General features: G+C 43.6%; 1 protein-coding gene across 6 annotated transcripts in view; it reads left to right on the plus strand.

The window, feature by feature from the left end:
* Obsc (Obscurin) overlaps positions 1-20,758 on the plus strand; it is a 188,904-nt gene that overhangs the window by 132,704 nt on the left and 35,442 nt on the right. For all 6 annotated transcript variants that reach the window (XM_075877358.1, XM_075877360.1, XM_075877361.1 and 3 more), the window contains 28 exons: positions 344-519; positions 948-1,056; positions 1,746-1,918; positions 2,095-2,206; positions 3,384-3,553; positions 3,651-3,786; positions 3,957-4,126; positions 4,213-4,339; positions 4,600-4,769; positions 7,216-7,348; positions 7,507-7,676; positions 8,384-8,519; positions 8,825-8,994; positions 9,157-9,295; positions 10,164-10,333; positions 10,822-10,957; positions 12,503-12,672; positions 12,754-12,889; positions 13,596-13,765; positions 15,042-15,174; positions 15,713-15,888; positions 16,112-16,229; positions 17,376-17,551; positions 17,673-17,778; positions 18,326-18,504; positions 19,165-19,358; positions 19,437-19,589; positions 20,170-20,408. In XM_075877358.1, the coding sequence (XP_075733473.1) occupies positions 344-519; positions 948-1,056; positions 1,746-1,918; positions 2,095-2,206; positions 3,384-3,553; positions 3,651-3,786; positions 3,957-4,126; positions 4,213-4,339; positions 4,600-4,769; positions 7,216-7,348; positions 7,507-7,676; positions 8,384-8,519; positions 8,825-8,994; positions 9,157-9,295; positions 10,164-10,333; positions 10,822-10,957; positions 12,503-12,672; positions 12,754-12,889; positions 13,596-13,765; positions 15,042-15,174; positions 15,713-15,888; positions 16,112-16,229; positions 17,376-17,551; positions 17,673-17,778; positions 18,326-18,504; positions 19,165-19,358; positions 19,437-19,589; positions 20,170-20,408 (4,347 nt within the window). The remainder of the gene's footprint in view (positions 1-343; positions 520-947; positions 1,057-1,745; positions 1,919-2,094; positions 2,207-3,383; positions 3,554-3,650; positions 3,787-3,956; positions 4,127-4,212; positions 4,340-4,599; positions 4,770-7,215; positions 7,349-7,506; positions 7,677-8,383; positions 8,520-8,824; positions 8,995-9,156; positions 9,296-10,163; positions 10,334-10,821; positions 10,958-12,502; positions 12,673-12,753; positions 12,890-13,595; positions 13,766-15,041; positions 15,175-15,712; positions 15,889-16,111; positions 16,230-17,375; positions 17,552-17,672; positions 17,779-18,325; positions 18,505-19,164; positions 19,359-19,436; positions 19,590-20,169; positions 20,409-20,758) is intronic.

The raw sequence follows: 20,758 nt of genomic DNA on the forward strand, positions 1-20,758 counted from the left end.
TAAGCAAGATATTCCTGCTACCACTCCACAATATATATAGATAGATATGTGAGGTTTAACGTCCCAAAACCACCTAATTATTATGAGAGAAGCCGTAGTGGGGGGCTACGAAAAATTCGACCACCCGGGGTTCTTAAACGTGCACCCAAATCGGAGCACACGGGCCTACAACATTCCCACCTCCATCAAGAATGCAGCCGCCGCAGCCGGGATTCGATCCCGCGACCTGCGGGTCAGCAGCCGAGTACCTTAGTCACTAGACCACCTCGGCGGTGCTCCCCACTGCACAATTGGAGATAAGCAATCGGAGATGCAAACTGTAAATGTGTCTTGGTTATTCTAGGAAGAAGGATGGCAAAGAGCTCTCGGCATCTCATAGAATCACAATTTCCTCGGACGTGGAAAGCGAGTCGTACAGCCTTATCATTCAAGATGTCGACGACGATTTTGGTCAGTACACTTGCAAGGCATCGAACAGTGCAGGAGAGACTGAAGCCAATGCCATGCTGACACTTAAAGGTGCGTGCAGACCTTACTTTTAACACCAGCTTTACTCAATTGGTTATTTATTGTTGTAGACATGATGGGCTTTGCGAATATCTTATCACGCAGACACTTTTAGACAATATATGTTTGATAGTTCTGCTTGACGAGATTAGATAGTAAAAAACATTGCTTAAAACCCTGTACTATACTGTATTTGTTTGCGAACGACCGACGAATACATTCTACTTCACTGCCTCTCGAGATTTTGTCTTAATATTGCTGGGACGTTAGTGCGCATAAATTATCCCATTAGTGAAGTTAAATTATTTTCAGTGAGTGACTGCGTCGTAGATCTAGAACCTCGCTGCTACTTTATGCGTCTAATGCACTGTTTCAAACATTGCAGTAATGTTAATGCTGTAGTGTGGGTAAATATTGACCTTAGTGTTGACTTGACCCAGGTGAGCCACCGGTGTTTATCAAGGAGCTTGAAGACGTCCGGATTAATATCAACGAGGAAGCAGTATTCCACGCAAGAATTAAGGGAAACCCAACACCGTCGGTCACCTGGTAAGTACCGGCGATACACTTTGTAATGCGATTCACCTATATTTTGCTTGCAAAAATGACCAATAAAGGGTCGGCAAGAAGACAATGCAATGATTATATCAAGCTGAGCCTTGCAACACAACAGAATGTACTGTGACATCACAGAAACAAATTTTATAGTCTACTGCACGTTTTTCGACCACTTATTTGTCGAAAATGAGGCGTGGCAAGTTACATTGGGACAATGAGAAAACAAAGTAGTGTGTAATGCTCTTGAGAAATGGGACCTTCTACGGTAAAACGGATTCTGCGTCTCATTAAAGCGAAAGTTTTCGAGCACATGGTCCAGTTAAGACAGTTTTCAATATTCGTGTGTAATACTATTTCGACGATATTTCATTGATAACAATGGCTAAGGGAACGTTGAGATGGTTCCTGGACAGGAAACCATGCTTCCATCGTGAAATCATTAGGCGGATATGTGTACGCGACCTGCTTTGCGCTAAAAAGCAGTCCTCACTAAGAGTCAAATCAGGAAGCAAAAAGTGTTAATTCAACCATATGTTATCCATTGTAAGCAAAACAAGCTGCTTCATTTGTGCACCCGTCCTCGTCGCACTCGTACGAAGCGGTGGGGCCATTTTTCTTGGATCGATATCAATAGCCGGTGCTATGCTTATTGACTAAGACGTCTCGTTTGACCTTCACAGGCTACTCAACGGAACTATACTGAACGATTCAGAAGAGACTATACTTACTCAGCAAGGAGATTCGTACACCCTTAAGATAAAGTGCGTAACATCCCACGAGATCGGTGAGGTGGTGTGCAAAGCCAAGAATACGTCTGGACAAGCTTCATCAAAGGCTAGCCTTACATTAACAGGTATTGGCATTTACTTTATGGTCCATCTTCTACTTTTAACATGACCTGTCGTGCATCTAATCTACGAGGTTGTCACTGTTTCTCTAACAATAGCTTGGGGCTTTGTCATCTGCAGCAGCACCAGTAAGGCAATCAGTTCAAACCTCAACTAACAAAATCTTCCTTTGCATTTCTAGAAAGTGCTCCTACCATAGCACAGAGCTTGCCATCTAAGGTCCGAGTGGAAGACGGGGAACCCCTTAAGCTGGAGGCCAAGGTTCCCGGACATCCCGAACCGGAAGTGCAATGGTACGTGCTTCGGGCTGGTAGCGAAGCCCTAAGAACCAGAATACATCCCCTTGGGGAAATTTGAATGCAGAACATGTGAAAAACTTCGGAAGTAAGTGACATACAGATAAAGGAGTGTCACAACGCTGGTGGCAGCAAACCACACAACTTCAAAAGAAATCTAAACAAAGCAGGTGTTATTTTGTTCAACGACCGAACCAAGTTACAAATTGTCTGCAAAGTTAACTATATCAAGCTGTTCTCTTTGTCAAACGCAATATGTTTGTTAGCCCGTTATCTATGAATTTACTTGGAAAATAATAATGATAATATTTGTTGGGGTTTAAAGTCCCAAAACCATGATACGATTATAAGGGTTGCCATAGCAGAGAACTCCGGAAATTACGACCACTTGGCGTTCTTTACCATGCATCTCAATATTAGTACATTGGCCTCAAGCATGCATTCTCGCATCCATCGAAAATGCGGCCACTGTGCTTTGCTTGTAAAATACAAGATGTTGCACATGATTTCAAAGGAGGCAACTTGTCCCCCCAGACACTTTACCAGTTTATCCTTTACTTCAAGAAGCTGTTCGGTTACGTTAGTGTGAATGTCGTTCTTTAGCTGTCATTGTTGTGTCATTGCTGTTCTAGAAGTTTTTACATGGCTATGTTATAAATTTAGCGGTCATTTATTTTAACCATGTGACAAAACAATAGCGATTGGCCCGCTATAGCTTCGGTACTGCATTCGTGTTCATGTTCATCACCCTTGAGAAAATAGAACAGTAAGAATTTTTTTCTTTGTGCCACCACAAAACTATTTCATCCTTTATTCTGATGTTAATCGAGCAATTTCTTACGCTTATCCTATGAATTGGATGTGTGTGTTCTTTTTTGTGAGGATTCACGCTTAAAATGTCATTGCAACACAAACAGAATACCTGGCGAGGCATTGTAATTGCAGGAATGTGCGACTCAGAGTTACATTTTTTGAAAGCTGGAGTGTACAATGAAACAATAACGACATTAGATGCGCTAATACGGTGGCCACGCAGATAAAGCGCTTCACTATCATCGCGGGCCCTGTAAACACACACGAAGCAATTTGTGAGGACATGCGACATTTGTTTATTTTAGCCAATTATATCAGTTTCGATCATTCCCAAGCTAACGCCTTTTTGCTATTATGGCAGGTTGAAAGATGGCGAGCCAGTCGTTCCTTCTGATCATATCAAGCTCACACAAGAACCAGATGGCACGGTTGCCTTGGAAGTCGATGAAATCAGCCCTGCTGATGCTGGTCATTATGCCGTTGTGGCAAATAACGACAAAGGAAAAGCAGCCACAGAATCTGACGTGGAAAGTAAGTGAAATCCGTCGTATCCTCAAGATATATGTACGCATGTTAGCCAGTTTTCACACGTACTGATTTTTTTTCCTCTGTGGGACATTTTCTGCAGCCAAGCCGAAAGGCGACGACAGCGTGAAATCTCCTGCTTTCTCGGAGGGACTCAAGGACGCCACGCTGACTGAGGGTGCACCTGGACATTTGGAGGCGAAGCTTGCCAAAGGCAGTGCTCCTTCGGACGTTCAGTGGTAAGAGTTCTCATCAGGTACTGCTGTACTTGTCGTATATTTAATTAAACGGTCATTAGTAGAGGATTGTAAGTAACACGCTGGTTGTCATGTACTGCGAACCTATACACGGTCCTATCGTCATTGACTATTTGGGAGCTTATTACCTTCAACTTGCGCCACCATCGCAGGCTGAAAGACGGTGAGCCGGTCAAGCCATCCGACCACATTAAGATGGTGGAGAAACCTGATGGGACCATTGCTTTGGACATTGACAAAGTTACACCAAGTGACGCTGGTCATTACAGTGTGTTGGCTGAAAATGACGAGGGGAAAGCTGCGAGCGACGCCGATGTCAAAAGTGCGTTGCGCTTGTTTTGAATACGTATTGTACCCGAAATCATATTGCAATAAACCGTTACTTACCCGCGAATGTTTCTGGTGCAGCCAAGCCATCAGACTTGGAAGGAAAACCAGTTTTCGACGAGGGTCTCAAGCCAACCACTCTCACTGAAGGGGAGCCCGGACGCCTGGAAGCGAAAATGCCTGCCGCGGCCGCCACCCCTGTAGAATGGTAAAGGATACAGTTTTCTCGCGAAGTGTAGCAACCAGAAAAAATTGCGTATACAAGCAGCGCTAATGTGGTGCCAACGTATGCATGCTTAGAATAGCCACTATACATCATAACTTCTTAACGTATAAAACACATTCCCCTGCCTTTCATGTTTACATAATCAAATTACTAGGCTGATACTCAGTTATGCATTCTGGCTTGAAGCAAATACCTCGCGATAAAATATCGTGGTTGACATTTCTGTGCTTCTTGCCTAACAGGACCAAAGATGGCGAGCCAGTGAAGCCAACAGACCACGTGAAGTTGGTTGAAGAACCCGACGGAACTGTTGCTTTGGAACTGGACGAAGTCATACCCGACGATGCTGGTCATTACGCGGTTAAAGCTACAAACGACAAAGGCTCAACGTCATCTGAGGCGGATGTCAAAAGTGAGTTAAAACAAGCAAAACCATGTTATCGCAGAGGTTAATATAAAAACTCATCATGAAATCAAGCTTAGCGGTTACTTAACGCTAACACGCGAGAATGCGTTGGCGTAACACTGCCAATTCCCATTGCGGTGGCTCAGTATGGTAACAAGTAACGGCAGCCACCGGGACGAGCACCAAGCGACAAGCCTACAAGCGAGCGTGTGGTAGGTGTTTCTGCTTGATTCTAAAAGAGACAGGCGTGCGAACACGGACACAAGAAGGCCTTCCTTCTCGTGTCTGTGTTTGCACGCCATGTCTCTTTTAAAATGAATACGTATCACCTAGCTCATCTCTTTGTTATTACAAGTTTCTGAACGAGATAGTAACGGCTCACCGCGTCCAAACAAAAGTGAGTGCAAACGAAGAGAGTCGTGTATATAGCTACTTCATTCGGGGCATCCTTTTGACGCCAAGAGGAAGAAAGGCGATAAAAAAAAACCTTCAAAGATGTGAACTAGACGTGCGTCCGGTTTGCTATCCTATACAAGAGGAGGAAGCTGTGAATACGCTTAATTTGAATGTGCCAATTGGCATCATATTAAGTCATCAAGTACTGCAGAGGTCGCTTTCTGAGCTTGAAGTTTACTGTATTCTGTGACTCCAAGGCATCCCTTCAGAGCTTGCAATCAGCTTTACGACAAAGAGAGCATCAACAACTAGTGAATGAAATAAGATACATGATTCACGAAGTTTTATCGAAAGGACATGACGTGGTGTTCCAGTGGTTACCGGGACATTGTGGTATTGTCGGTAGCGACTTTGCTGATAATGCTGCCCGATCCGCCCACGCGGACGCCCAGACAACACCAATTCCATTGTCGAGAACCGACGCTGCAAGGGGCCTTCACTCGTTCGCTAACATCATGTCGGAAACTTGGCTGAGTGACCCCAGTGTCAGGAACCGCCGCCTACACAAATTGGACCCATCGAGAAAGCTTCAAGTTCTATTGGACCTCTCCCGCCAGAATGCAACTTTACTGTGCCGCCTGTGATTAGGAGTAGCTTTTACAAAGGCGTACTCCTTTCGCATAGGAATGGTGGATAGCTCCCGGTGTGAATCGTGCGACACTGACGAGACAATAGAACATCTTCTGTGTTCATGTGAACGTTTTGCGAGTGAACGCAACTTGCTACGCGAAACGTTAGAGACACTAGACAGTAGACCTAATTTCCGAAGAGAAGATCCTTGGTTCATGGCTCTACGCGTCGCAGGCCAGCAAAGCGACGCGCGCATTGCTAAGTTTTCTAAATACGACCGGACTACGCGACAGCTTATAAGCGTGCAATGGACAAGGTCACATCTACACACACGTTGCCCTTCACTTCTCTCTCTCTCTCTTCTCCTTTAATCCCCTCACCCCTTCCCCCAGTGCAGGGTAGCAAACCGGACATGCGTCTGGTTGACCTCCCTGCCTTTCATTTTTTTCCTTCCTCCTCCTCCTCCTACTACTATATTCTTGGCATGGGATTAGGCATCGTATTGTGAATACATACGAGTTCTACAAATACAGAAGTGAACATTTTGCGGTAACGCCGCACGTTGAACAGTTAATTGGGGAATGCAACAGTTATTGAACGAATTCGTACTCTACAGGTCAACTAAGGCACGGCGGTCTGGATGATATATAGTCTGTGGAAACGTTTCTATGTACGGACGCAATTGAAGACATGGTGTCCAGGGTACATTGATACATATTCTCAGAGTTATGTTCATGTGCGCACTGGAAGTATGCGAGCAGTGGTGGTAGAGCGTTCATTACCCCTAGCACATTTTGATCTTGGATGTGTTGATCTTGGTTGCTTTTGCTCGTATTCTTGTGAATTTTCGTGTAAACTAAGACGACGCACTGATACCTGCACATCTGCAGTACGAGGTTATCAGATGGTATTCGATGGTGGAAACCTTTCGCTCACAACGAGTTCACAACGTCTACATGCAGGCTTTTCCAGTCAATTTTCAGCTTTACGCTATGGTCACTTGAATGAATAAACATAATTCGCCTACTGAATTGTGACGGTGGATTTTCGCACAACTAATTCCTGGAGGTTTCTAAGGAGAGCTTAGGGAACAATGAATACCGGCACCAAGAAAAACAGTACACATCTCTATCCTTGCTTTCAATGTCTTCTGCAGTATCAGCTTGCCGTTACTGCAATATGTATACCACTATACCGTGAAAGAGCCTTTCTGGACGTAGCCACATGTTCACTTGCTTTAAAAAAATGTGTTCCTGAAAAACTAAAAGGCTTGATAACAGAGGCACGCACGGCGAGTGTGTACAATGACAATATCTCTGTAACGTTTATCAAGAGAACTTACAGAGACATGTATTGCGAGTATTTACAATGACAAGTATACTCGGTAACATTTATCAAGAGAGCTTCATTATTTGCTGTGTTACAGCGGAACCGAAGAGCGCAGAGCCGAAGAAGCCACGCTTTGAAAAGGAACTGAAGCCAGCTACGCTGCCTGAAGGCAAACCGGCTCACCTGGAAGCCAAAGTGGCACCCGACGCTCTGCCACTCAAGGTTGAATGGTAAGCACTTTAATTTTATTGAACATTAAGGCATCATGCGATGCATGCGTTCTTTGCAACTTCTCTTATAAACAAAGTGAGATGTCTATTTAGTGTCGGAACACATTTCTACTTTAATTTTTTACAGCATTTTTCCACTTTTGTCTATCACATTTCAGGCTTAAGGATGGAAAACCGGTCAAACTGGATGACCATGTACGAGCAGAACAGAAACCGGACGGCACGTTGGCGCTCAGTATTGACAATGTCAAACCACAAGACGCTGGTCATTACGCTGTTGTGGCTTCAAACGACGCCGGAAAGACACCATCCGAAGCAGACGTTGACAGTAATGAATCCTTTTGACCTGCTTACTTACTTGAAAACAACCAGTGCTATTTATTACTGACCGAGTGGTCGAGTACATAACGCTAGAACTATCCATATTTCGCATTCGAATGTAAGGTTACGCATCTTGTGCCGTCGCAAGCAAAATAAATGCTATGCTCAGCGCAATCTAGCTTGTAAGAAATCAACCAATCGTGACAATCGAGTGTTTCCCAGAATAAAACCACGCTTAGTTTTAGCGTCATAGCAGTCACAGATGGCCGCTATCTAAACCGTTATTACTGTGGTTGAATTAGAGAAAATATTTTGGGTGCTGCTAGAGCTAGATCTTGTAATAGTATGTAAAGTCAGGCGCCTTTCATATTCCCATCTACTGTGTGCACGCCGAAATATTTCCTAAATTTTACAAGCATAAACTGTTTTGCATCGTTTTTTTTACACGTGACTTCTTTTCATCGTTTCTACAGCGACTAAGCATAAATCTGTTGCTCATGTCGATAGCAAATCAATTTATTGGACACTTGTGATGTGTCCTTATCTTCTCCCATCAAAATGTTTCGGCTATGTTGTAACTTTTTAGGAAAAAATAAATGTTCCTACACGTTTCCAGTGCCAAGTTTCGAGATCGCTTTGACACACACTGCGTGCAATGAGTAGCACACTCGGGCAATTAACGAAGCTACATTTTCGTTTTTCATTGCAACTCAGCCGTGCCGGCGAAGGCAGCAAAGGACCAAAAGCCAGTCTTTGAGAAAGGTCTTGAACCTACCGAGCTGATCGAAGGAAAGCCCGGAAAGTTGGAAGCAAAATTGGCACCTGGAGACAAGCCGCTAGACATCGAATGGTAAGTTGTTAAAAAGAAAATTAACTTATGAATGTCTTCATTATTCATGTTACCATTTTAGGGCATACTCATTGTTCTCTCTCCCTCTTTCTCTTCGTTATAGTTAGGCCTGTGATTTTACAAGAAAGAGTCAGTTTTTCTCTAGTTTTTTTTTTTTTCGTAAAACGCCAGCTTAATCACTGCATGGTCACATTTTTGTAGATAGGACCACAATTCAGTCATCGTTATTTCGATGTACGCGAAGCACACTTAGACTTTTGGTTGAATATTTCGCTATGTGCACTTCGCCATTCCGCTAATGACAGGCTCAAGGATGGCAGACCCATAAAGCCGAGTGACAGGGTGAGGCCTGAGCAAAAGCCCGATGGAACTGTCCGCCTTCACATCGATGACGTGAAGCCGGAAGATGCTGGCCGGTATTCCGTGGTTGCCAAGAACCCCGATGGAAAGACATCCTCAGAAGCAGATGTAACAAGTAAGCAAAGCAGTCATTTTCGCGCTAGCGTGGTTTATTACTTGCGAAATTTAAAATTTCGTTTTCATTTCGATTCCTTTGAGTGGCTCTTACTCTCTCTACCACAACCTATTTTTGGATGTAAGTAATACCCTGTGGTGAATTATGTTTTCCCTTGCGTAGCAAAGCCAGAGAAGCCCGGCGCCAAGCAGCAGAAACCCGCCTTTGAGAAAGAGCTCAAACCGACAACGTTGACTGAAGAAAAACCTGCCAGGCTTGAGGCAAAGCTTGCTCCGGGCAGCAATCCCACGAGTGTTAAGTGGTACGTGACGTTTTAGCTAACTATTCACACAAGTGAGAGAAAACAATGCCCTCGGTATTTTAAAACATTCCCTCTGAAATTAACCCATTACAGCAAAGGGGTATAAAGTGAAAGCGACCAATACCATATAAATAAAACTACTTTTATACGATGCTTAATTGCAGTGCGAGCATATTTCAGAGACCGATACAGACGAAAAGTTATGGTACAGTAAAAGAAAACAAAAACACATGAATTTTATTTATAATTGCCTATAAAAGTAGTCATGAGCATATACAATGTCTAATTACTAAACTAGAGAAACGAATGTTAAACGATGTATACAAACAATAAGAAGTACTAATGACTATAAGAAACTAAAAATAAAAATTGAGTACTGAAATTTTCATTGTTGAGTGAGTGGTCATATTGCTTCCACTTCAAAGTACAGATAACATGCACCTGTAAAAAGGATTACTTTAGATTGTTATGTAACTGCCAATAACAAAACAAAAGATTTCTCCATGATGAGTCACATAGCATGTATGCCTTGCTCGACAAAGCGCTCAACATATTTTGACAACTTTGGTAACTGCCTGAAAAATGACCAGTTACAATTTGCACCCTAAAATTTATCACTCTCTTTCACTATTGTACTGTTTCACTATTGGGAAGCGTGTTAAAAGCAATGATGATTGAACACGTCAATCGATGATGCAGCATACAGCTGCAGCATTGCATGCTGTCTTTGGTGAACGAATTATATTAGAACGGTAAAATCACTGCCAGTGTTTGCTTGTGCATATGGTGCTACCGGATGGAAATGCCTCGTTTCTGAGCTGAGGAGAGAGTCTTCACGGCAGCGTCAATTTTTCGCTATCTATTTCAGGCTCAAAGACGGCAAACCCATTCGCCCAAGCAGCCGAGTGAAGACAGAAGAAAAGCCTGACGGCACGTTGGCCCTTGTCATAGACGATGTGCGACCAGAAGACGCCGGAAATTACTCTGTGGTTGCTGAAAACGATGCGGGAAAAGCAGAATCAGAGGCTGATGTCAAGAGTGAGTATTATCTTACCTTTTTGCTTTACTTTTTTCAAAAAATACAAGAGTATAAAAACTTCTTGTACTAGTTCACTGTCATTGTGGCAACATCGTAACACTAACTCACACGTCAACAAGGGTGGTCCTTGTTGTAAAAAAGTGTCAACTCAATACTTTAAAACTTCTATGTAACAACGTGCCGGAGATCATTGATACTACGTGTACCTTCCTTATAACTAATCACGCTCTTATTCTGAACCAAAACATACAATGTATTCAATAGCCAAATTTATCTTCAATAGCATAAATGCGAGTGAAAATGCACGTTGCACAAGTCTAAGTATTCATAACTACATTAAAACCCATAATTACATTACGATTGAATGAAACTTCTGCGATTTTTCGCACTTATCTCTCTGACATACCTATCGTCCTTTTCTGCCCAACTTGTAACATGTATAAGCGTTATTTTTGTAATCACGAGATTGTGTCTTGTTTTCTACCAGCTGAGCCAGAAAAATACCGTAAGCAGCGTAAACCAGCCTTTGAAAAGGAGCTCGAGCCAGCGACCCTTCCGGAAGGAAAGCCTGCTAGGCTCGAAGCCAAACTGGAGCCTGACAGCAATCCAACGAGCATAAAATGGTAAGCGTACGATTTCGGCATTCTGTCATGGCTGGCGTATTATGATGTGCGTATAAACACGTGACTTTCGTTTCTGCATAACTTTAACTCAACCTGTCTATGGTCGGGAAATGTGCACGCTAAAATTTTCATGCGTGCGCTAACTCGTGAGGCCGTCTATAAACGATATGTTAAAATAACTGTATCGAACCAGTGGCGTTCGGTAGATATCGCTCACGCACCTTCTGAACACAACACTCCGTTGCTCTACAGACAAGTGTTCGGGAGGCTATACATCATTTGAAAGTAGGAAAGCTGTAGAACGTAAACTATTCGAGAGCCCAGAGTAGTGCCACTCTTACCAGCTGCGATACAGTTGTATGAATTCATGCATGGATATAATGGAAGGATACAGGGAGCAAAACTATGACATCGCGGGAGGCGAGGATGAGCATTACAACGAAAGCGTTGAACTGTCTTTTTAAGACATTGACCCAGTGAAGGTCAATGTCTAAACGTCAAAGTATAAAAAGATAACATACATTTGCTTGCAACATTACGAGGTGAAGATGACAACTTTAAGAAGCTAGATGAATAATCCTGGAAGAAGAGGGAGGTCATGTTACATGACGAATGTAACATGACCAGCATGGCGTCCAAATGAACCCGTGAAAATAATATGTACGTGTTCAAGCGTGTTTCGATATAAATCTCAAAATCACAGCACCCACGTAGCTTATCTTCAGTATTCTTTTCATCGCTGTCTTGCCTTAGTCATGTTATCAACGAATTGTGAAAGGTTTGCAAAACATGTTGATTGATATCTGGCGTTTAACGTCCCGAAACCACCATACGATTATGAGAGACGCCATAGTGGAGGGCTCCGGAAATTTCGACCACCTGGGGTTCTTTAACGTGTGCCCAAGCTTGAGCATACGGGCCTACAACATTTCCGCCTCCATCGGAAATGCAGCTGCCACAGCCGGGATCTGAACCCGCGACCTGCGGGTCAGCAGCCGAGTACCTTAGCCACTAGACCACCGCGGTGGGGCTGCAAAACATGTCACTCACGAATTATAAAATTAGAGTTTAGGTTATCAGAGAGATAATAAACAATGCATGTCATGAAATTTATGTGGCAAGCCTCTTTGCGTCATTTTGACCCGCGCAAAAAAAAACTAATTTTGAGAGGCAATCAACCCGCAATGTCTTTTTGACTTGCAGTTGCGTAAGAACGTAAGAGAACGTTAAATATATTTTCCAGCGTTTTGTTTTTCTGCGCTTTTGCATTCACAAATCCTGCGCCATGTGAATTAAACTACTGCTTGCGCTTGGCAACAGCATCCTCTTTGTCAATAGTTTCAGTTCTTCAGAGAGCAACCATCTCCGTGCCTATTCGTTATATCTACTTCATAGCTCTCCTATCTTCTTTGAAAGTGTGAGCGTCAGTGTTCAAGCGCGTTTTTCACATAGCATGGCAAACATTTTGGCAGGGTAGCGAATTCACAACGGAATACCAAACACGTGCGCTTGAGCAACATGTTAAAATCACATTTCGTTTCTTAGGCTAAAGGACGGCCGTACGTTGCGACCAAGCGATAGGATCAAGATGGAAGAAAAGCCTGACGGCACGCTGGCATTGCTGATAGATGATGTGCAGCCTGAAGACGCCGGAAAGTATGCTGTGGTCGCCGCCAACGACGCGGGTGAAGCAGAATCGGAGGCAAAAATAAAAAGTGAGCTTCTTCGCGCTTCTCAAGCGATCATCAGTCCTGGTGCACAGCGGTGTAACTCCGTATTTCACGTCACTGACGCAGCCGAGCCTGACAAATACCGCAAGCAGCGAAAGCCAGCATTCGAAAAGGAGCTGCAGCCGACGACACTGGCCGATGGCAAACCAGCGAGGCTCGAGGCCAAGCTTGAACCGGACAGCAACCCTACGAGCATAAAGTGGTGAGTTTTAGCCGGGTACAGCCGTTATCACACAATATCTGGTTATTTGGATTTCGGTAAGTCGTTGCAAACACTCCATTAAACGAAAATCCTTTCTCGATGCGCAAGAGCCACAAAATACCAGAAAAAAGGTTGCAGGTTCGTACACCATTTCGAGAAAAGAAATGAGTTCAGCGGTTGCTTTTTACTCATAGAAAAGCTAAGAACACATCTAAGTGTGGCGGTAAGCATTTGACTTTCGCGTAATTGACAACATGTCACCAAGGTTGACTTAAAGTAGGTGGCACGATTTTGGGGTCATGCATGCATTCCAGGGTCGTTGTACAATATCCCGTGCTGGCAACCTTGTTATCATCGAGACACCACATAGTCATGCTGTTAAGAGTGCGTGACCAACTATACAATGAATCTTGTTCGTGAAAGACATTTCCTATCATCTCATCACAATCGCTGATATTATGGCCCCCACCGCATTTGACCAACACCTGTTTTTCTGAACAGTTCTAGCAAATCAATTTCTTTTGTGTGACATCCATTTCAAGGTACATGTATCTTGAGGCAACACGGCAGCTAGTCGTAGTAACTCCGGCTCTTCGATTCAAACGCCCCTTATATTAAACACGGAGTAGAGCCCCAGCACTCATTGAACATATATCAACGTTGTTTAACTCTCCAACCTCACTGCATGACAACGACAATTTTACAGGCTGAAGGATGGCCGGCCCATTCGTCCGAGCGACCGAATCAGGACAGAGGAGAAGCCTGATGGCACACTGGCCCTCGTTATAGACGAGGTCAAACCAGAAGACGCTGGTCACTATACCGTGGTCGCCGCCAATGATGCTGGGGAAGCTGCGTCTGATGCCGACGTGAAAAGTACGCTCCAGTTCTATCACACATTTATAATATTCTTCCCTAAGAAACCCTACGCACATTCTTTGCTGTCCCAAAGAAAAGTACGTTACCATAGTACTCGTGCTAAAACGGACAAAATTTCTTCAGGATTTCCTCCTACGCTAAACTAGTAAACAAGGAACAATTCGAACCCGCAGGTCGCGGGATCAAATCCCGGCTGCGACGGCTGCAATTTCAATGGAGGCGAAAATGCTGTAGGCCCGTGTGCTCAGATTTGGGTACACGTTAAAGAACCCCAGGTGGTCGAAGTTTCCGAAACCTACAACTACAGCGTTTCTCATATTCATATGGTGGTTTTGTGACGTTAAACCCCACATATCAATCAATCAAGGAACCATTCGATAAACTATGATGGTGGAGTCTACGTAGATTATTGGTTTACAATGCACTGCCACAAAGCGAGGGCGAATAGACAGGCTGCGTGGGTCGCTCGCTATATGCATACGGTTAATCTAAGCCAACGCGATCGTACAACAGACCTATAGCCGAACACACAGAAGCGTTTGAGCGTTAAGCCATAACGAATGACGTCAATCCCTGCTTAAGGCAAAAGTCCTTTTCGTGCATTAAAAATAACCGCTGGCTAAACATTTTTAAGCCCTGATGTAAAGGGAGAGTTCTGCGTCATCAACACGGCACAGAGAAGCAGTAGTAGTTTCCCTTTACACGACGTATCCTAATAGCACGCTCCTTAATTAAGTCACTCAGAAGTTTATTAATAGCTTTTCGCAAGTGTTCTTGGCTTCAAAGTTAGAATTTTAGTGATATTAAACGACTGCATGAAACGGGAAAAGGTAAAGAGTTAATTAATCACTGTGTTATCGCCAACTGGTGAATGATATACACGAGCGTCGTTGCCTTTCGCTCCCATTGAAATGCGGTTGCCATGGTTGGAAATCAAAACTCCAGCATCGTGTTCAGCAGCAGCACCCAAGAAATACTGAGCTACGGAGTTGTGTAAACACTGCGAGAAGCTCTCGGGCACTTCTCAACCTATGGTCGTCATCTCCTGCTGTCCATTGCTACGTTTAATAACCTTAGTCGACGTGTTAGGTGACTGGTTCTTCTTTTTTTCATTCAGTGGGAGTAAGGGCACGATTTTTTGTATTTCTACAATATATATATATATATATATATATATATATATATATATATATATATATATATATATATATATATATATATATATAATTTTCAATATGTCATTAATGCACTGCTATAATTTATTGCTCGACAGCCAAGCCTGAAGCGCGTGTTCCTGGCGAGAAGCCTGAATTTGTCATTGAGCTAAAGAACGCTGATCTTCTGGAAGGACAACCGCTGCATCTTGTGGGTAAAGTGAAGAGTGACAGCCCATTCACTACGGAATGGTGCGTATGTATTTTTAAGCATGAAAATAAATAATTAGTCTCATATGTTGAGCAGCCACTAAAAGAAAAAGAGTTTTGTGCTGAGGAGACATTTATAATCTTTTTTTTATAATCGGAGTAGTTGGGTAGGGACAAGATCATATACTACGTCACTGGATTTAGAATGCAAGGCAACACGCAGTTCCACGACAACCATGCACATTGCTGAGCAGTTGAAAAAAAAATCGAAGGCAGATAAAAGGACTTATAAAGGCTCGCCGCAATGAATGTGCCTGGTAGTCTATCTTGCAGAAAGGACGCCCTGTTCTCCTCAGTCAGTTTCACTAACTCCATGCAAGGCACCTCTTATTCAAAGTAATTAAAAATTGCTCCATGATGGGATATAATAAAGTGGGTCAGGCCCTTTTAAACCTTATTCCACCGAATTAAGTATATCACCATTGTCTTCATCATTATTATCAGTCTCGTCATTTCTGATACAATTAGCAGATAGTTAGAATAGTATTACTTTAATTTAAACGTCGTACATGCTTTCCAGGCTCAAAGACGGCGAGAAACTAGAACCTTCTTCGGGGGTAGCGCTGTCTCAAGAACCGGACGGTACAGTGCTTCTGTCCATCGATCATGCTACACCAGCCGACGCAGGCAAATATGTTTGCGTGGCCAAGAATCCAGAAGGCAAGGCAGAAAGCAAGAGCACCGTGAAGGTGGCTGGTAGGAACCAAGAACATGACATATTCTGCATGCAATGTCAGTCATATGTGTAGCTCGATTCACAGGCAATCTTGGTGGTTATTAAACTTTTCTCTGAATATATCTAAACTAGCATCCTTTCTTTATTACATTTTTTTTCAGAGATAAATTCTACTTGATGTTCGGGCGTAAACTCCTGTTTTCAGCAATAAATAACTATATGTTCTTATTTTTTTTATTTTAGAGCTTCCGAAGTTCGAGCCCAAGATCGTAGACGAGCTTAAGCCAGCAGTTTTCACGGAAGGTGAACCCGGCAAATTGGAAGCCAAGGTGTCTGGAGACCCCATGCCCGACGTCAAATGGTGACTCTTTTTTACATCCATGCAAACAGCTTCGAACTTACCGACTTGTTTTTCACAAACTGATGCACCAATCTTTATGAAGCAAGCGGTCTCTCATTGCTCAGTGCGGTCAGTAAAGCAGCCCTCGTAGTTGCAAAGCTTACCGTGCGTGGTGACTTGTGCCTTATGCGCGGCGTTCCCATGACTAAGAAGAATTCGAGAGATCATGGCACCTCGTTCTTCATAGCACCATAGCATAGAGGACGGGCTTACAAGCAAACTCCCCCTCGCATTCACTTTGGAGGGCGCATTTGGAGAGCGCATGGCCGCTGGACGAAAGATGTCTCAAGCTTTTCTCGGGTCAAACGAAAGTAGCAACACAGTGCTGTATTTTACCCGGGAAACAATATATTTCACGCGTTTATAGACGATAGTCCTCCTTGGGATACTTCGACGCAAAAATTCTGATCTGTCTGTTGGTGTCTGTCCAACAATTCAGCCACCCGGAGAAAGTTTAACTCCATGCTCAAAGCCTACCCACCTAGATATTGTGGCTGTATTCATACTTGTGAACATTGTCAATCAAAAAGCAAATATTGCGCACATTTTAGGCAAACATGAATACGTAAGTATTATGTAGTGTTTTTTTTACAACACATACATGTGAAATTTTAAAGACTGCAGCGCTTATTACGCTGTGAACGAAAATTTGACGCTATGAACGAAAAAGCGGGCGTTTCCTATACTACACTGAAAAATTCAAGGGCTCTAACTGCTGTCACCTACCAGTGGGGTCTGCATTCTAAAAAAAGGTTTTGTTTATTTACATTACTGCCAGATGGCGCCATATCTCACGCGGCACCTTCAGACAGAAGACTATCGTATTTCAACGTCCTTTGCAGCAAAGCAAAGCGATACGCGGCTATTTTTATACGCGCTTTATTCAGCTTCGAAGTATAGCCACAACAAAGTATCCCGTGACAGTGGTGCTTTCAGCTTGGCTCCACTGTTTACAAAACTGCAACATTGCCTTAAATGACAAAGAAAAAGACTATATTACAAATCATTCAGTTATTACTGCCGCTACGTTGTGTCTATGCATGAAATGCCTTGCAGCATTTGGAAAAGCTTGCGTTCTTTACAAACACTGCCTTTCTTGACGTGCAGGATCAAGGACGGCAAGGAGTTGCCTGATGACAACCGCATTCGTTCCACAACCTCACCCGGCGGTGACGTAGCCCTCACGATTGACCCTGTGAAGCCAGAGGATGCCGGAAAGTATGACCTCGTTGCCGCTAATGACGAAGGCGAATGCAGAACCTCCGCTCCGGTGACTGTTAATCGTAAGTGTTCCCACAGACTCCGCGAGTACATTCATTTGTGCTTACATTCATTGCGTGTTTGATCTTATTACTCTGTACTGCCCCTGTTCTCGAACAATCTGGTGTCCACTTATGCTTCTAGACGCGCCAAAATTCGTCAAGCCTTTGGAGCCTGTCGAAGTGGTGGAGGGCTACCCAGCCAGGCTGGAAGCGACTCTCGCTGGTCAGCCTACTCCTGACACAGAATGGTGAGTTTTCTGTGGAATGTCAATGCTTCAAATCGTTCCTTCTGTTTCATTCCTTACTAGTTACCATCGAATATACGTATAATTATCTCGTTATGCTTTTATGAAACCTTGTGCAATAGTATTTTGTTTTGTAACGCAATGAGAGCAACACACAAGATCAGAAAATACTGCATCAAGAATTAAACAACCTTATTTATCTGCGTGTACATTCGTGCCTATACACCTGCACCAAACACCTAGGCCGCACCTTCAGTGCTCACGCCTGTGATGACGCACCTTGGGGTTTGCAGTGTCCCCACGCGGTTTGTGTTATTGTGTCCAGTGTTCGTTTTGTTCCGTTACTCAATGTTTCCTTCGTGCTTCGTGTTTTCTTCCCGAGTAGGTTTTGTAGCACTCAAACAGCACGCCTTACAGAAAGCTACCTTCACATATTCGCTTGAAAATATTTACTGCCTAAGTCTCAAATCTCCCTTTGTGGGCTCTAGTCATGCTCAGTCAAAATAATACTAATAAAATAACGATGTCCACGCACATTTCCTGCTCGCAGGCAGAAGGACGGTAAGCCTCTGATTCCGGACGGAAAGAAAATCAAGGAGACGAAAACGCCGTCCGGTGACGTAGCTCTCGATATTCCCAAGGCAACACCGGAGGACGCCGGCGTTTACACCTGCAAAGCAAAGAACCCCCTGGGAGAGCAAGAGACCAAAGCTCCGCTCACTGTTGCAGGTAACGGCACTTGCAAAGACATTGTTGCTCTACTTGATATATAACCTCAGTGTCAATCTATTCGCTTGGCACCTACATAATAGCCGCGTGATAAGCACATCGAGGAAAAGAGCGCAAGCGGAGCTGCTGGACAGATCGTGACGACAAATTCTGGAACAGTAGCAGCAGAAGAAGAATTAATACCAGGAGTGACTGTCCACAATGAGAGTGATATTTTTGCTTGCCTGTTGTGTAGTGTTCTTCACGGACCAACTTTTTTTGTTGTGATTAGAAGCCAGTATTGTGCAAAGATAATGACTACTATATTTACTTAATTTCTATGTGAAGAAATGTTTTTTAATACTACAATGTACTTCGGCACTTTATTAGGTGATGGCAAACGAACGCTATGCAAAGTGTCTTACGAAGCTCGGCACCATCAGACTGCACTTCTTTGCCTTGTTTTTTAATCAATGGTGCAACATTCTAAAGATTCTCGTTCAGCTTTTAGTACATTATATCAACTATCTATATCACCTGCAATTGAACTATTTAATATTTCAAAGCAACGTCAGAGCAGTGAGGGATGACGTTGCGCAGCGATGTTTTTTCATCAAAAACAGCAATGATAGTTTAGTGAACCCATAATGATATTGTGTGCCTTCTTTCATCTATCAACAGCAAGCGACAGTGGTGACAAAGCAGAAGAAAAGCCAACCGTTTCCCCTCTCGACGATGTCGAGGTGATGGAAAGCGAACCATTCACTCTTGAAGCTAAGATCACCGGAAACCCGACACCTGAAGTAGAATGGTTCTTCGGTGGTAAGCCCATTCCACGCATCGCTGATCTTGAGACGACATTTGATGGTCGCAAGGTGCGCCTCTTTCTTCAACCCTCGTTATATTTTTCTTAGCTATAACAAAAGCTTAAAGAGGACATTTGTTCCTCACAGGCAAGGCTTTCTTCAAAACACAGCCTCCCGAGTCATGCTGGTCGCTACGAGTGCCGAGCGACAAACAGCGCCGGAAAAGCTTCATCCAAGGCGACAGTTGGCGTCACGGCAATGAGCAAGCCCTACTTTACGAAACGTCTGACTGATACGGAGGTAATGCTGAGCATGCATAGTGTACATATACGGCGCGTGCTGTAGTGCTGCATGTTTGCACAAAGCGAGACGTTTCTAGATGGAAATCCTGCCGACTTGGTGACGAAACAGGTGGTCGCAAAGCAAAACACCCACAAAAGCTTCGTTAAAACCAATTCCTGTAGCACGTGGCATCACACATTTCTGCAAATGTTAGATACGGCGGATTTTGTGGTATGGTAAAATCTATACTAGACACTGCATATATGCAAGAACTTCGGACTGATATATTGCGGCAGCGAAACACAGCAGAGTGTATCGTATCTGTCTGTCTTTACGGTGTACTCCGTGCTTTTTACTACAAATTGAATACTCGTGAATACTTTTTTACAAATTGATAAATAAAGATGGTCTTTAGAGCTTATAGCATACTAGCTAAATGTCTACGTTTCTTCAGCGAAAAAAAGTAGTATACGGTAAAACATTGCACTGTTGGAAGAATGATAAAAATCAGCAGAACATAAAAATTTAGCATAATTAGCATGAAGATGGCACTTAATTCACAATATTTTTTTTCTGAGTGGCAACGTTGGTTTTCTAGGCGTCTCCAAGTGAACCCTTGAAATTGGTGGCCAAGGTCAAGGGTTACCCCGAGCCGGAGATTACTTGGCGCTACAATGGAAAAGTAATCGAACCCAGTATGAGATACACCATGAGTAAAGAAGGCGAGACTTGCACACTCACAATTCCTTGGCCGGAAAGCAAGGACTGTGGCTTGTACGAATGCCTGGCGAAAAACCCCGTGGGAGAAGACAAGTGCAGTGCTCGTGTCACAATCCGGTAAGTGTTGACGCTCGAGGATGTTATACATGATGTAATATTACATTGAACACTTGTCAGCAGACAAGCAGATACTTCTGACACGCAATAGTTTTTGCGTTCATTTTTTGTGCTTAAGCTTCTGGGAATATGAAGTTTTCGAATAGGAGCCCCAAAGCTTTTTGCGTGTGAACGCTTTGGGTCAAACAGGAGCGTAGAGTTTTCGAATAGGGTCTGCGGCACTTTGGACACTGCCCCTATTTCTAGGTCAATATAGTCTTGGCTGTGAGCCGTCACTTCAGTGGGTGCCGTTACGTCTGACGCAAAGCTTTTGAGGCAGGCTTTGGGGCTCCCGCTAAATTCGAAAAATT

Source organism: Rhipicephalus microplus, chromosome X (assembly GCF_043290135.1).
Source record: "Rhipicephalus microplus isolate Deutch F79 chromosome X, USDA_Rmic, whole genome shotgun sequence".
In the NCBI taxonomy this organism is placed as follows: domain Eukaryota; kingdom Metazoa; phylum Arthropoda; class Arachnida; order Ixodida; family Ixodidae; genus Rhipicephalus; species Rhipicephalus microplus.